This window comes from Podarcis tiliguerta (genome assembly GCF_965153285.1).
Source record: "Podarcis tiliguerta genome assembly, chromosome: 6".
In the NCBI taxonomy this organism is placed as follows: Eukaryota; Metazoa; Chordata; class Lepidosauria; order Squamata; family Lacertidae; genus Podarcis; species Podarcis tiliguerta.
The window spans coordinates 74,544,287-74,559,776 of NC_139539.1; the positions used below are offsets into that span (position 1 = coordinate 74,544,287).

Sequence of the window (15,490 nt, forward strand, 5' to 3'; positions counted from 1 at the left end):
ACCACACCCAACTGCTCAGAGCAGAGATTTACACTTACACAGAGAAACAAGAGTACAACGATTCATTCCGGTGATGCCTTGATTGTGTGAATTAGTGCAGTTCTGTGAAAATAGGCACCTACATAGTCTGACGCGAATTGCATAGAAGGAATTCACTGCTGCCACCATTGTTCTTCTCACAGTACCTTGTTTTCCATGTGTTGCATTCCATGCCCTTATATTTTCCACATTTATGTACCAGTCTTAACAGCACGCAAAGCTATTTCTGTCCCAAAGGTTCATTAGACTCCACAGTTTGGGCTTTTAAAGGATAAATGTGAGGGAGCCAGCTTCTGGGCTGCTACTGCACCTTTTCTCTTTCTCACTTGAATAACCCCTTCTGTGGCCAGTTAATAATATTTTAGACTGGGGTCGCCAAGCTGGTACCCCCCCAAGGCATCAAAATGCCAACCCCCACCCCAGTTTAATCTAGATTTACCCTTTCTGGAGAAAATCTGATACATTGAAAAATACCAACAACGTGTTTGCAAATTAAGTCCTCGCCTGGAAGCATCCATTATCTCCAAGACACCAACAGGCAGCGGCATCCCCTTGTCACTTTGCCCTGGTTGTGAATTAGTCATTTAGAGCAAGAGGATGAAGACTGAACCAGGGGGAAATGAAAGCTCTTCTTGTCCTTCACCTGTATCAAAAGCAAGGAAGACACTTGAAGCGTTCAGTGGGTTTCATTCTCCCTTTTACACCAAGGCAGTTTCCAGGGTCTTGGCAGATTACACGTGTCGCTCCCAAGGACAGCAGCTGTACTCTCCAGCAAGCTTCTCCATCCCCTCCAAACTGGATGGATTGCAATGAAGGCACTCCAGTTTTCTACGCCTGCATTGAATAAAGTCTTTGACAAAGAAATAACCTGTCCTTACTTCCTTTACAGGGAGTTATAGTCTACCAAGGAGGTGTAAAGAAAGGCGGAGGATGCCTTGCGGTAAGCAGACATTTTTCTGTTCTCATTTAAAACCTTGCCCCTGTGCAATTATTGTAGTTGAAGATCTAGGCAGCCTTTGTGGGAGTTCTGTATTCTGTATATATTCAACCTCCCCACCCCCACCCCCGGCTGCATCCACTTGAGTTGTCCTCAGCCGTAAGAACCCATATTACTGTATGCCATTAAATTCCATTTACCAGCAGACTAAAACAAAGAATCATATCAGTTCTCTGTTTTTTTTTCCATACAGGGTGCCACTGCTAATATCTACAACAAGTTTGGCTGCTACGATGTAAGCATTCTCCTTCTTTTCCTCATAGAAGTTGATTGTTACGGTTAGATATGTGATGGATGGTTTGTGTCGTAAGCCACAAGTGACTAGTCGTGCAAGTGAAAACCTCCACATTGTGTCTTCAGCATTAGCTCATTTGGATGTCTGAAATCTGAATTAGATTCTCCCAACCACCAACAAGGGTTTCCCCAAGATCTACATATTTAAATTAAAGGTTAATCGGCAACAGAATGTCTCTTAATCAACACCGTTTTCCTGAATTCTTGCCATCTCTCTTTAAACTTACCATTGCAAATGGGTTTAATTTCATAACATAGCAATTTGTTGAAATGTGTGCCTTTTATAAAGAAGTAACTGAGATTTCTTTTTTATGCAGCCTGGTGTAAGCTATGGTAGTGGCACTTCCTACGGACAGGTGAGAAACTAGCAATCAACTAGTCTTCTTCTTCTTCTTCTTCTTCTTCTTCTTCTTCTTCTTCTTCTGCAATCACTCGTAGCCAAGTAAGATTGTCTTTCATAAGCAAGGTTTTAACAGTGAGTCTGTAAGTGATTGTGGAGGCCAATTCTGGATCCACACATCCTTCCACAGTGAGGACATAGGTTTCCGGGCGGGAGTTAATCATGGTGAAAGTTTTCCAAGCATGCCTTCCTGTTTGCACTTTTCTCCCTTTCGTCCTGCGATTGAGTGTCTTCAAAGCCCATGACACCTTTGGTAAAGGCTGTTCTCCAACTGGAGTGCTCGCAGGCCCAAGCAATCAACTAGTACTGCTGCGTCAAAGGTGTCCAAAAATATGGAACAAGCCTCACAGAAAGGAAGTACTAGGGCAAGGATGAGGGACCTCAAAGCTGGGGACCAAATGTGGCCCCCAGGAACACTGTCTCCATAGGCCACACCTCTCCCCAACTCTACTTGACATCCTGCTTGAGTGTTTTTTGCCTGCTTGGAATGTGTCCTTGAACTCCTATAATGCTTCTTGTCTGCTTGGATGGATGGAGGATAGAGGGTGTGTGTGTGTGTGTGTGTGTGTGTGTGTGTGTAGAAACTAGCCTGCTATAGAAAGCTAAAATCCCCATTTACCTCTGGCTCTGCCCACCACTACCATGCGGCCCCTGAAATAATGCCCAGCAGGGACTGTGGCCCTTCAGTGGAAAACTGTTCCCTATTCCTGTCCTAGTACTCCCTGATGCTTCCAGCCCAGTCAGCTGAGCACAAGGGAACAAAAAGTATTCAATGTTTGCTTTCTGTTTTCCTTACAGTCCGTTTCAACTGTTTCAAACCAAGGGAAGGTATGTATCTCTTTCTGAGCTAATTTCCTACTGATTTAAGCAACAGCTGGGATGAAGATTGGTGCAGCCACGCTGTCCTCAGTAGGGATGGCTCAAGATGTTTTGCCACCTGAGGCAGAACAGGAAATGTCTTTTGAAATCAACCCAATTTAACTTGTCATTTGACTATTATTATTTTTTGTCAGGTCATAGTGTATGCTCCCAGCCAGCCCTACCCACCCGAAGTAAGCTCTTTTAAAATATCATTTTGTGCTTTGAGGTTTTTATTAATGTGGGGAAAGTTATTTGGGAATGGCTAATTATTTGTATTTCTGTTGTTTTCACAGCGCAACACATACCCATCGGTAAGAATATTTTAATTTTTCTTGCTCTTAAGCTAATTCAATGCAAGAATTCTTCCGTTCCTGGAATTATTTCTGGAAGTGATATTTAAGCATGGGTACCTGTGGAACTTCAACATATTTGTACTAGAATTGCTAATTATTATTTTTTTGCAAAATCTATTTGTTTGAAAAAGACGTTTTTGAGCAATTTATAAGAAAATTTGCCAAAACCTACACTTCCGACAAAATCTACGCTTCTTGCCTTATGTCCAGATTTTCCCGGACATTTCAGCAATTTCCACCCAGACACAGCTTCTGACAGCTGAATCCCAGCTGTGTCTAGGAAATTCGGGACGTATGCCAACCCTATGTTGTACTCCTGCTTTGCTTTTCATGAAATGCCCCCTGCAAAAAACCCCTATTTTGTTAATTTGTTTAGCTGCTTTTTCAGCAAGATTAAATTCAGTGGGGCTTACTTCTGATGAATCACGCATAAGATTGCACTGTTCATTCCTGAACAACTTTGGGGTCTGCTTTCAAATAAAGCATCGTTTACTTTTTTTTGCTGGACACTCTCATTTCGTCGTTATACCTAAAAGTCTTTATAAACAATTCATTTTTATTTCTGTGAAACGGTTTTGGGTTTATTTCCATTTCGAGTATGCCCTAATTATCAGCTGGCTTGTTTTGACAAAAGAAACATTCTTCCAACCTCTCTTCCTAATCATTATCACAGCACAAAGTCATGACTATGAGAATAATGATGTGATGTGTGCATACGCAATACAAATAAAATGGTTTCTGATTCCTTTTTAGCAACTGGCCAACTCTAAATACAAACACATTCAGGTAAGCACTTCTACTCTGCTTGGGGCAGGAACCCTCACTCTAAAGGAATTGCCATTTGCTCAACTGAGCACTAAAGAGTGGTCCCCCCCCCCCCCAGGGATGGGGAGTTGTGGGGTGAGAAGAACTGTAGATGAGCGCTGTGATGCAAAAAAATATATAAATGAAGCAAGGGGAGAGGATTAGGTTTATTGTTTTGAACTGCTAGCTTCTTAGAACACTCCACTTCAGTGTAATGATGACACAGGGTTCAGGATGTAGAAGCAGGATACAGTGGTACCTCGCAAGACGAATGCCTCGCAAGACGAAAAACTCGCAAGACGAAAGAGTTTTTTGTTTTTTGAGTTGCTTCGCAAGACGAATTTCCCTATGGGCTTGCTTCGCAAGACGAAAACGTCTTGCGCCTTTTTCTTAAAGCCGTCAATGCATTCCTATGGGAAACCGTCAATGCATTTCCTATGGGAAACCGTGCTTCACAAGACGAAAAATTCACAAGACGAAAAAACTCACAGAACAAATTAATTTCGTCTTGCGAGGCACCACTGTATTATCCAGCAAATATTAATAACAATGCAGCATAAGGGATATCACTTGTAAGAATGGAGTACACACAAAGTTAGCAAGTATTTCAAGAAGGCAGATACTCCTCTATGTTGAACTAATTAGTTTCCGGTTCCTTTGCAGAGCACTATATATGGGGACAAAATCAAGGCCCAGGTACGTTTTAATTTTTCTTTGCCATCTATAGGCTTCTCTGTTACAATTAACAGCTTGGTTCTGGTCCTTGTTTGCACTGGCAGATTATCCTGTGTTACTGAGGATGCTTTCACACAGTACTGTGGAAATATGTGCCAAACACCTGAGCTACAGTCTAAATTGCTAACAACTCAGGAGCCATGGAAGCAGCACGTGCCGTTGCGATGGCTGTGTAATCCCCCCCCCCCCAGATGGTGAAGATTTAGTAAATTCAGTATTGAAAGAATATTCAGAAAACTCCATGCCTCATGGATGAGAGCTGTAAACTTCCTCTCTTGACTGCTGAAGAAATAATACGTAGCAAAATAAATAAATAAACGTTGCAATCTGGTGGAGGAATGTGGTCAAATGAGAAATGAAGAAAGACCAAAATAGAGATATTTGCCCATCCAAAGTTAACAGTCATCATCTCTCAGCCTCACTTTCCCATCTGTAAAATCAAAATACAACAATATAGCCTAAAGCTTGTGAAGAGGACCCCAAAGAGACCTATTTCTTAAATGACACCCACCTCCAGCAACACAGTGGTTTGTTTAGTCAAGCTGGTTGCCCTGAGCGTGCTGGATTCTGACCTGTAAAAGTCAATTTATAAAGATATGGTGCAAACCATGTGTGGGAACAGACCTGATCTCTCACACACACATCAGAATTTAGCTTCAGTGAAAGCAAGTGAGTTTTCAAGCATGCAATTGCTATAGAATACTCCTGGCTTTAAGCAGAGTTCAGATGCGTTATATCCTCTTTCTAAGAAAATGAGTTGCGATTATCTCTTTATATCTCTTTAATTATATAATTGCACTTGCCCCAATGCTTTTATAATAGTACAGAATATTGTTGTGGCAACTTGCTTTGGTTTATGAGAGGGAGATCGCCGATTGTTCATGCAACAAATATTTATTTTTCCCATCTAGCTTGTCACCTGGGCAGGTGTGACATTGCGACTAGTTCGCCATGGTTATATGCCCTTTGTTATTAAATTATTTTAATAAAAATTGTTCTCTAGGGAAATCTTTTAGCTGTAGGACATTCTGCTGCCTGCACTTTGATTGCAAAATTGTTGTTGTTGTTGTATTTATTATTATCATATTCTCCCCCACAGGGCTCAAAACCCCAAGATGACATCCGAATAACCATCCAGGTAACTATGGTGTAGCTGCACTAAAACCTCTAAGTGACAAAAATGATAACAGTTGTGTTTCTCGGTACTGTTCGCTTCGCATCACAAAACCAATTAGCGTTTATATTCGAGATCAGAAATTTGCTTAACAAACGGTCTTGACTCTAATGCGTGCAGAATTTTATTCTAACATGGTGTTATATTGCATTTGAAAGATTTGTTTTACAATGGCTTCTATTTCCCCCCCCAATTAGAGTGGACAACCTGGGCGAGTTTGTGATAAGGTAAGTGCTGTTTCACCTCTGAGTTGGATACTAACTAACGTTGGCTTTTCGTCCAAGAAATAAGTTTGGAAGGAAGACTACCTGAATGACCAATAATGGATCAAACTTCCAATAACTGCTTTAAGGACCAAGCATTTATAAAACAAAACAAAACAAAGCAAAGCAAAACAAAACAAAACAAAACAAAACAAAACAAAACACCAGTGTATATGTGTCTGCAGTTGTATATCAGTACTGAGGAAATTCCACAAAAATGTAAATTATTACAGATAGTAATCTGTACTATGCATAAACTCCCCGGCTCCTAACTATTTCACTATTTATTTTTCCAAAGAAATGTTTTGTTTGGTCTTTAAGTAACCCTACAACAATCAGATAATTTTTAACAGATGCTGAAATTTTCTGCAAGTTAGCATATTAGTTGTGTTAATTCAGGAAGTAATTTCTTTCTTTTTCTACTTCACAGACCTCATCCTCCTACAACAGCCAAGCCTGTAAAATGGTAAACACATTCATATGGCTTCAGCTTGATTTCTGCTCATTTGAGAGATCTGTCTGTTAAAACACACATAGCTCTGTGAGCTTACCCTGTGTAGCAGTGTTCCTCTTGTCTACTTGGATATTTGATAATGGGGGGTGGGGGGAGTCATTAAGAGGTTCTAAGCATGCTAGCAGGGGACACAGATGGCGCTGTAGGTTAAACCATAGCTCTCTAGGCTCCTGTTATACGAAGAGAAAGGCCAGTTTTTTCAGGATAATTGTGGGTGACTGTGTGGGTGACAAGCTTTCTGGGAGGCCCGCAGGTGGCGCTGTGGGTTAAACCACAGAGCCTAGGACTTGCTGATCAGAAGGTCGGCGGTTCGAATCCCCGCGATGGGCTGAGCTCCCGTTGCTCGGTCCCTGCTCCTGCCAACCTAGCAGTTTGAAAGCAGCTGTTGAAGTATTGCCTGCCATTTTTTCTACACAGCGAGGTGACCAAAATATCTGTTTTGTTTTTGTTTTTTCACAGAGTATTCAGTCACAGGGAGGCAGTTCCTACGGCTCTAAGGTAAATAGCCCTGTATAATTCCTACTGGTTTCACTAGGAGTTCTTAGAAGATTGTTATTTTAGTGGTGTAGAAGAACTGATGCTGGATAGTTCCTACAGCCATGCTGCTCTGGTTAAGGTCAGAAACCCAGATGCACCAAACCTAATAATAATAATACAGTGGTACCTCGGGTTAAGTACTTAATTCATTCTGGAGGTCCATTCTTAACCTGAAACTGTTCTTAACCTGAAGCACCACTTTAGCTAAGGGGGACTCCTGCTGCCGCTGTGCCGCTGGAGCACAATTTCTCTTCTCATCCTGAAGCAAAGTCCTTAACCTGAGGTACTATTTCTGGGTTAGCGGAGTCTGTAACCTGAAGCCTATGTAACCTGAAGCGTATGTAACCCGAGGTACCACTGTAATAATAATTTATTATTCATACCCCGCCCATCTGGCTGGGTTTCCCCAGCCACTCTGGGCGGCTTCCAGCAGAATATTAAAATACAATGATTCATCAAATATTAAAAGCTTCCCTAAACAAGGAAGTCTTCCACCCATGCATGCATGCACAGCTCTTGGGATACATCCACGGAACCTTCTTTAAAAAACAACAGCATGCCTTGTGCCAACCGAGTTGTTGAGAGCAAGGTGTGTGTGTGTGCTCCCTGCAAACGGTTCATAAGTGCAATCGCTTTTTATTTTGATTATTTAAGCCATTCATATATTGCTCAGTTACCTAAGTTTTTAAAGAGAGATTTGCACCTGCAGTTGCATCAGTGAGAGAAACCCTTTTTGCAGCACATCCAACTAGAGAAATGGTTTAAATATTATGTGTCCGTATAGTTTTAACCCACCCTGGGACCTTATGGTGAAGGGTGGGTAAGAAATCAATAATAATTAGAATAACAACACATTTTTAAATGCAGAATTCGGTAGTCTTGAGTCTTGTCCCTGCCTGGATCGGAGCAAAAATAGCCAACATTAAGTGCACGTTCATAATGTTTTCTGAACGCAATAATTTCATGACACACTATGGTTTTCCAAAACATTACCTGTTGTCTTAAAATACGAAGCAAATATTATTTGCTTAATTATTCCAGTAGCCTTAAAATATGGAGGAAATACTCTCTCTCCAGCAGTTGGAAATTACCCCCCTTGCCTTATAATTTCCATGGCCTTACCTTTTGCAAATATTTATTTATTGATTCATTCAGATTTATAATTTGTCCTTCCTCCCCAAAGGGTGTGAAGAGCAGCTCAGAATAATAATGTTACTTAAAAACCAATTCAATGCAGCTCTGTAACACACTACAGTGGTGCCTCGCAAGACGAAAAGAATCCGTTCCGTGAGTCTCTTCGTCTTGCGGTTTTTTTCGTCTTGCGAAGCAAGCCCATTAGCGGATTAGCGCTATTAGCGCTATTAGCGGTTTAGCGGCTATTAGCGGCTATTAAGGGATTAGCGGCTATTAAGGGATTAGCGGCTATTAAGGGATTAGCGGATTAGCTGCTAAAAGGCTATTAGCGGCTTAGTGGATCAGCTGATAAGCGGCTTAGATCAGCTGTTAAGCGGCTTAGAGAACAGCTGTTAAGCGGCTTAGGGGCTGGGGAAAAAACGGGGGGAGGGGGAAAACCCCCGCAGAACTCGCAAGACATTTTCGTCTTGCGAAGCAAGCCCATAGCAAATTCGTTTTGCGAAGCACCTCCAAAATGGAAAACCCTTTCGTCTAGCGGGTATTCCGTCTTGCGAGGCATTCGTCTTGCAGGGCACCACTGTACAGGCAGCATTTAAAACCAGCAGCGTAAAAGTACTCATAAAAATTTGGCCAGAGCCTGGATAAATAAGGGAAGTTTTACATGGGTTTTATTGAATGCAGGTAAAAAGGGGACCTGCCTGATTTCCTTTGGGAGACTGCTGCGTAGGTGGGGCGTCGACACTGGGAATGGCCCATCTTCATGCTATTCCTATTGATTTACCTCAGAAAGGGTCCCTCCCCAAGATAACAGATTTCAGGTTGAAAAGTACAGCTGATGGCGTTCATTAATGCTGACAAGGTTCTTTGTGTGTATGGGCTTTAGCTGAGTGGATCCTCTACTTCGGTTGGTGGCAGTGGAGTCTCTGTGACATTCGGCGGCAGTGGATCCCCCGGCTCAGTTGGTGGCGGCAGATACCCTAATTCCGCTGGCGGCAGTGGATCCTCAACTTCGGTTGGCAACAGCGGGGTCTCTATTACTTTTGGAGGCAGTGGATCTCCTGGTTCTGTTGGCAGTGGATCCTCAAGTTCGGTCGTGGGCAGCGGATCCTCTTCTAAAGCTGGAGGTAGCATCTGCAGCCAGGTAAGAATTGCCACAAATGCGAGGCATAGGAACTTGCCAAAATTGTGTCATATCTTGTAGTGTTAAAGAACGGTTTGTTTCATTGACCCTAGTGTAAGCAGATGAAGAAAATTCAATAATATGAGCACTGGTTTAATTTGACTTTGTTTTCCCTTGACAAACACCTTTTTGTATCCATTCTGATTTATTGCATTGTGGGTGATGTTTCAAAATTAAAAATTCAGATTTCTATAATAATTTTTGCACTGTACGTTGATAGAGTTACCTTCAGTTGCCGGCAGCTTAGCTTTCTGCTGGTTCATTTTGTAAACCACTTTCAGTTAACAGGCAACTCTAAACTTATGTTGGCGTTACATTCTGGATATTGGGCCTAAATCACGTTTAGTCAACACATTGGGTTCGGTGGTGGGTGCGATTGCCAAAGTCTTTTTTTCCTGGACACCTATCCCATTCCCATCTCCTTAAAAAATCCCATTTTATTCTTTTGGCAAGCACGTAAAGCTGAATGTGCACAAGTTAAATGTGCATAAGTTGCAAGGTATTTGTATTTGAAAATAAAGCCCCAAACCAAGTGGAATATACCTTCTATGAAATAAGCCCACTCACCTTTTCCGGTGGGCAGTGTTGCAGCCAGGGATCTGGGACACTGCAGTGATCAGGTGTGAGGGCGGAGAGTTGACCCCCCCCCCATGTTGTCCTGGCCGTGTTGCCGGCGTTGGATGGGGCCACGCCTAGTGTGGCCCCGCTGACCAATCAGTGCCAGTAGGAGGAGTGGCCACAGGAGATTTAACCACGGCCCTCCTCTCTCGCCCTTTCCCCGGATCTTCCAATCCCATCCACCCTCTTTTCATGCTTTGCTCTGATATGACTTTGCTATGGACAAATGTTGGCCGCCATATTGTTGGTGCCGGGTACTTGGCAAATTGGTACCAGCCACTTGGTTTTCGCCTAGCTTGCAGCAATCGTCACAACTTTGTGAGGTTAGGCATTGGGTAAGCCTTTGCTTGGATGGAGGGGAGGTTGTAGACTCCGCCTGCCCCTCCTCATTAGGGGTATCCTGTTAAAGGGATCTGGGGGTGTGGATTCTGTCCAATGCCCAGATGTGGGCTAGGGCCATGCCACAACCTCAGCAGAGACCCCATGGGGTGCCCCTATTTGATGTAAGTCATAGGGCTCCCCCTATTGGTGCTTTACCCTTAGATGGACTCCCTGCAGATGGGCAGGAGTCAAAATATAGTCTGGCTTTTCCTAATGTGTAAGCCAAACCGCTCACATCTGTAACCAATAAAGTTGTGGCCTATTTGAACCCATAAACCAAAATACTTGGGTCTCTTTGTTTTTTATCCACTAGGGAACGGAGCCTTGGCACGCAAATAAATACTGGTTGAAGAACCATAGCAAATGTAAAAGGCATAGCTGATTTATCTGTGCAGATCATATTTGTCTGTCTATTAAGTCTTTGTCAGCTTGATAATTAATGCCCAGTTAGTAGTTTAATTAATTGACACAATCTCTTCTCGACCAATGGAGTCAAAGATCGAAATAAATGTCCACCAGAAGTAAAAAGTATGTTTTGTTTTTGAGGAGGATGATTAATATTAATGTTCATAATTTTCTCTTAGGGCTATACAACTGACGGCAATCCTTGCAAACCGGTAAGATTCCTCTGCTCTGAATTCTACACCAGTGTGGTGTAGTGGTTAAGAGCGGTAGTCTCGTAATCTGGGGAACCGGGTTCGCGTCTCCGCTCCTCCACATGCAGCTGCTGGGTGACCTTGGGCCAGTCACACTTCTTTGAAGTCTCTCAGCCCCACTCACCTCACAGAGTGTTTGTTGTGGGGGAGGAAGGGAAAGGAGAATGTTAGCCGCTTTGAGACTCCTTAAAGGGAGTGAAAGGCCGGATATCAAATCCAAACTCTTCTTCTTCTTCTTCTTCTTCTTCTTCTTCTTCTTCTTTGAAGACTCGTGTCCAGCATGGATCTTAATATCGTGAAATCTTTTCCCTGACTCAGCAGCTGTAATTTTGTATTGGGATTTAGTCTCCTGGTCTTACTTCTCACCTACTAATTTGGTCCCCATATTTAAAAAGGGTGGTACAGAGAGAAATACCACATTAATGTACTTGGGACCCCCACAGTGGGGGAACCCAGCACCCCACCCTACTGTACCGAAAGTAGTGTAGACGCAGGTACACACTTAACAAAATTAATGTCTTTATTAATTATTTCTCCCACAGGGTGGATCATCATCTCAGCAAAGTTCTGGAAGTATCCAGGTAAAGGATTCCTACTGAAAATAATCCTTCATGTGGCGTTTTTAATGGTTCTAATTTATCATAAATTTCTATATTATTCTTTGTTGTTTGCCTCCTCGTTGCGTAACGATATAGCGTAACATGACTATATACAGGATACAGTCCTCGTTTACTCCCTTTGCAAATGTTTCATATTTTTGTTGGTGTTAAAGGTGCCAATCTTTTTTTTTATATTCTGACAATATACAGTATTTTAAATTATTTGCTTTTCAGGGTGGATCATCATCCCAGCAAACCTATGGAAGTTCCCAGGTAAAACGGCTCTTCGTTTCCCTACGTTTTAACCCATTTTGCTAAAAAAATAAATACTGCATCATTTGCCATTTCCCTGTTCCCAAGAAAACACTGGTTTTTGTTTTGTTTCCATTGTAGGGTGGATCGTCATCTCAACAATCTTACGGAAGTAGCCAGGTAGAACTGTTTTGAACCTCCCTATATTATTATGGAATAAGTATTAGTATTATTAATAATAATACTGCAGCATTTGGTATTTGAAAAGCTCCCAGTTCGCGAGAAAATACTGTTTTTGTTCCTTCTTTCCCTTGTAGGGCGGCTCATCATCCCAACAAACTTACGGGAGTAGCCAGGTAGATCTGCTTTTAACTTAATAATAATAGTAGTAATAAAAGATATTGCACCATCTGGTATTTGAAAAGGTCCACTTTCACAAGTAAAGACTGTTTTTCCTCCTTCTTTCCCTTGTAGGGTGGCTCATCCCAGCAAACTGGAGGCAAACAGGTAAATTGCATATTGTATATCCCCCATTAGCATTATGGTCTAGCACACATTTGGGTCACCTGTGGGCCTTTAAGTTGGACGACAAGTCTAAACTGGACTGCATTGCTGATTATAGGCTGTGCTGTCTGGGGCTGATAGAATTTGGAGTCCAATGGGCACAGGTTCCCCATCCCTAAACATGAAAAGCCTAGGACCCAGTTCTACATAGCTGCTGCTTCCTGTACAAAAGCCAATAACAATGCAAATGTGCACATCTGTATGGTTTATGCGAATGGGTCCATGTAACAGTTTCCAGTGCTCCACCTCCTGGAAGGAGAGTACACATTCTCACGGACATCACGACTGATTGTTTCAATTAAGTGTGCAGCCGTTGCTCATTTTATATTTGGAGAGTACAGGTTAAGAACTTTGCTTCAGGATGAGAATAGAAATCATGCTCCGGCAGCGCAGCAGCAGCAGGAGGTCCCATTAGTTAAAGTGGTGCTTCAGGTTAAGAACAGTTTCAGGTTAAGTACGGACCTCCGGAACGAATTAAGTACCGTATTTTTTGCCCTATAGGGCGCACCGGCCCATAGGACGCACCTAGTTTTTTGGGGGGGAGCGGGGGAAAATAAAGAAAAAATATTTTATTTCCCCTCCAGGCGCGGGGCTGGGGCAGGGGAAGCCCGAGCTTCCCCCTGACCCCAGCCCCCAGAACAGGCTGCTATCTGCAAGCCTTGGGCTCCCAAGGCTTGTGGATAGCTTCCTGAAGCCTGGAGAGCTAGAGGGGTCGGTGCGCACGGACCCCTCTCACTCTCCAGGCTTCAGCGAAAGCCTGTATTCGCCCCATAGGATGCACACACATTTCCCCTTCATTTTTGGAGGGGGAAAATGTGTCCTATAGGGTGAAAAATACGGTACTTAACCTGAGGTACCACTGTACCAACTTATTTCCAACTGGAAAATCATTTCACTTCTCTTTTAGCAGTACTGGGGAAGAACCTTTGGACCATGGGCTTTATTTGGCCCACCAGGTCTCTTCAAATGGCGCCTGAGGCCATTTTTTAAGCAAAATTCCTCCCCCTGCCAATCATGTGATGTCATTTCCTTCTCCCACCCTCATTTTCTTCCACTTTGGGCCCTTGGTCCAGAGGTTCCCCAGCCCTAATTATATTCTTTCCTAGACTGAATGTACCTTGATTTATGGAATATATGCATATATATCTTGAAAGGAAGTAACTGTTGTTTTTTCCTTCCTTCCAACTTTCCACAGGGTGGTTCATATTCCCAAGGAGGCAACTATAATCCTTGTGGACTGGTATGTCCCTTTCTCCTTGTTTGTTAACTTAGTTTAAGATATTTGGCTATAAAGTGCCAACTTCCCTGCTGGCTTTTGAAGTTGGATCTTTAACTGATAGCATATTATGCATTACCGGTACTTTAAGCAACAGTTTAAATAAACCAGAGTGCCTTAAAAATGTTTTTTTTTTTTTCCCTTCCAGGATGGTTATACCGGTAAAATAACCAGCAGTAGCAACTGTCCACAGGTAAAAATTCTTTGTCTTCTATGGTCTTACACTAACAGGTGAAAACACAAGCAAGGTGTCTGTGGATGGGAGTGTGCTATTGTTGTTGTTTAGTCATTTAGTCGTGTCCGACTCTTCGTGACCCCATGGACTAGAGCACGCCAGGCTATAGCTACACCAAATGTCCACAGTTAAGCATTTTCAGTGTGAAAAGCAGGGAGTTTCTGCTCTCGAATGCCCCATTTCAAGAGTTACTCAGTCCCTTTTGCCTTAATATGGAACCTCTTCCTAACTATGTGACCCCAAGCAATCCCTGGAACCTTTTGAAGACTTTTCTAAGCAAACAAAATATGCATAGGCAAACACAATTGCCCTCGCTCCACATAATTCACTTCCACTGAAAGCTTATCCAGTACAGTTGTACCTTGGTTTTCAAACAGCTTAGTTCTTGAACGTTTTGGCTCCCGAATGCCACAAACCCGGAAGTGACTGTTCTGGTTTGTGAACTGTTTTTGGAAGCCAAACATCTGACGGGGCTTCCACAGCTTCTGATTGGCTGCAGGAGCTTCCTGCAGCCAATCAGAAGCCGCAGTTTGGTTTCCGAATGTTTTGGAAGTTGAATGGTTTCCGAATGTTTTGGAAGTTGAAGTTGAAGTCGACTTCTGTTCGACTTTCTTTTCGACTGTACTGCCATCTGGCTCCATGCAGGAATTGTAGGAATGTGCGCTTTCAAAAGCACCTGTGTGTCGTTTAGTGGGTCTAAGCAGGAATAGTTGCTAATATAATATTTTGAATACTTCAAAGTAATGCGTGTTTTCTCCATAGCGCGGAGGACAAAGTGGATCATATAGCGGCAGCAGCGGCAGCAGCGGCAGCAGCGGCAGCCAATATGGACAGGTAAAAGCTTTCGATGTGTAATAAATCTGATGGATTTCCTAAAAAGTTTTATTCCGTTTCTGCTTCTAAATATAGAAAGTACCATATTTTTCGCCCTATAGGACGTACTTTTTCCCCTCCAAAAATGAAGGGGAAATCTGTGTGCGTCTTATGGGGCGAATGCAGGCTTTTGCTGAAGCTTGGAGAGCGAGAGGTGTCCGTGCGCACCGACCCCTCTCGCTCTCCAGGCTTCAGGAAGCTATCAGCAAGCCCGGGGAGCCCGCGGGAGTTCCCGCAGGGCTCCCTAGGCTGCGGATAGCAGCCTGCCGCCCGGCGCGCAGGATGCCCTGAAGCAGAGCGCCCCGTGCTTCGGGCAGATATCCTCTTCTCCTCTAAAAACTACGGTAGGTGCGTTTTTAAAAGCACGGGCTTCCCCCGCAGCTGGGGGGGAAATAATTTTTTTTCTCTTTATTTTACCCCTAAAAAACTAGGTGCGTCCTATGGGCCTGTGTGTCCTATAGGGCGAAAAATACGGTAACTTAGTGCAGAGATTTTAAAGTGGTCACCAAATCTGTTTTGCAATTATTATTATTATTATTATTATTATTATTATTATTTGCACAGGTTGGCTCATATGGCAGCAGCAACAGCCAATATGGACAGGTAAAAATTCCTTTTTCATATATAGCTTATATAATATGTACAATATATGGGAGTCATAGTATACAAGCAAGGCTTTTAAGCTCTCTGCCCTTCTTTCCAGGCTCTGGGATGCTTTCGTGGTACTGCCCAAGTTTCCCTGAGATCTCGC

General features: G+C 43.0%; 1 protein-coding gene across 1 annotated transcript in view; it reads left to right on the forward strand.

Moving 5' to 3' along the window:
• The window catches only part of LOC310679505 (uncharacterized protein), a 70,650-nt gene that overhangs the window by 15,095 nt on the left and 40,065 nt on the right, over window positions 1-15,490 (forward strand). Inside the window, exons 9-31 of the mRNA XM_083444820.1 lie at window positions 929-979; window positions 1,230-1,271; window positions 1,648-1,686; window positions 2,529-2,558; window positions 2,744-2,782; window positions 2,885-2,902; window positions 3,698-3,730; window positions 4,412-4,444; window positions 5,583-5,621; window positions 5,855-5,884; window positions 6,351-6,386; window positions 6,894-6,932; window positions 8,989-9,246; window positions 10,869-10,901; window positions 11,483-11,521; window positions 11,774-11,812; window positions 11,933-11,971; window positions 12,109-12,147; window positions 12,266-12,298; window positions 13,551-13,595; window positions 13,780-13,824; window positions 14,629-14,700; window positions 15,304-15,342. Coding sequence (XP_083300946.1) covers window positions 929-979; window positions 1,230-1,271; window positions 1,648-1,686; window positions 2,529-2,558; window positions 2,744-2,782; window positions 2,885-2,902; window positions 3,698-3,730; window positions 4,412-4,444; window positions 5,583-5,621; window positions 5,855-5,884; window positions 6,351-6,386; window positions 6,894-6,932; window positions 8,989-9,246; window positions 10,869-10,901; window positions 11,483-11,521; window positions 11,774-11,812; window positions 11,933-11,971; window positions 12,109-12,147; window positions 12,266-12,298; window positions 13,551-13,595; window positions 13,780-13,824; window positions 14,629-14,700; window positions 15,304-15,342 — 1,110 coding nt within the window. The remainder of the gene's footprint in view (window positions 1-928; window positions 980-1,229; window positions 1,272-1,647; window positions 1,687-2,528; window positions 2,559-2,743; window positions 2,783-2,884; window positions 2,903-3,697; window positions 3,731-4,411; window positions 4,445-5,582; window positions 5,622-5,854; window positions 5,885-6,350; window positions 6,387-6,893; window positions 6,933-8,988; window positions 9,247-10,868; window positions 10,902-11,482; window positions 11,522-11,773; window positions 11,813-11,932; window positions 11,972-12,108; window positions 12,148-12,265; window positions 12,299-13,550; window positions 13,596-13,779; window positions 13,825-14,628; window positions 14,701-15,303; window positions 15,343-15,490) is intronic.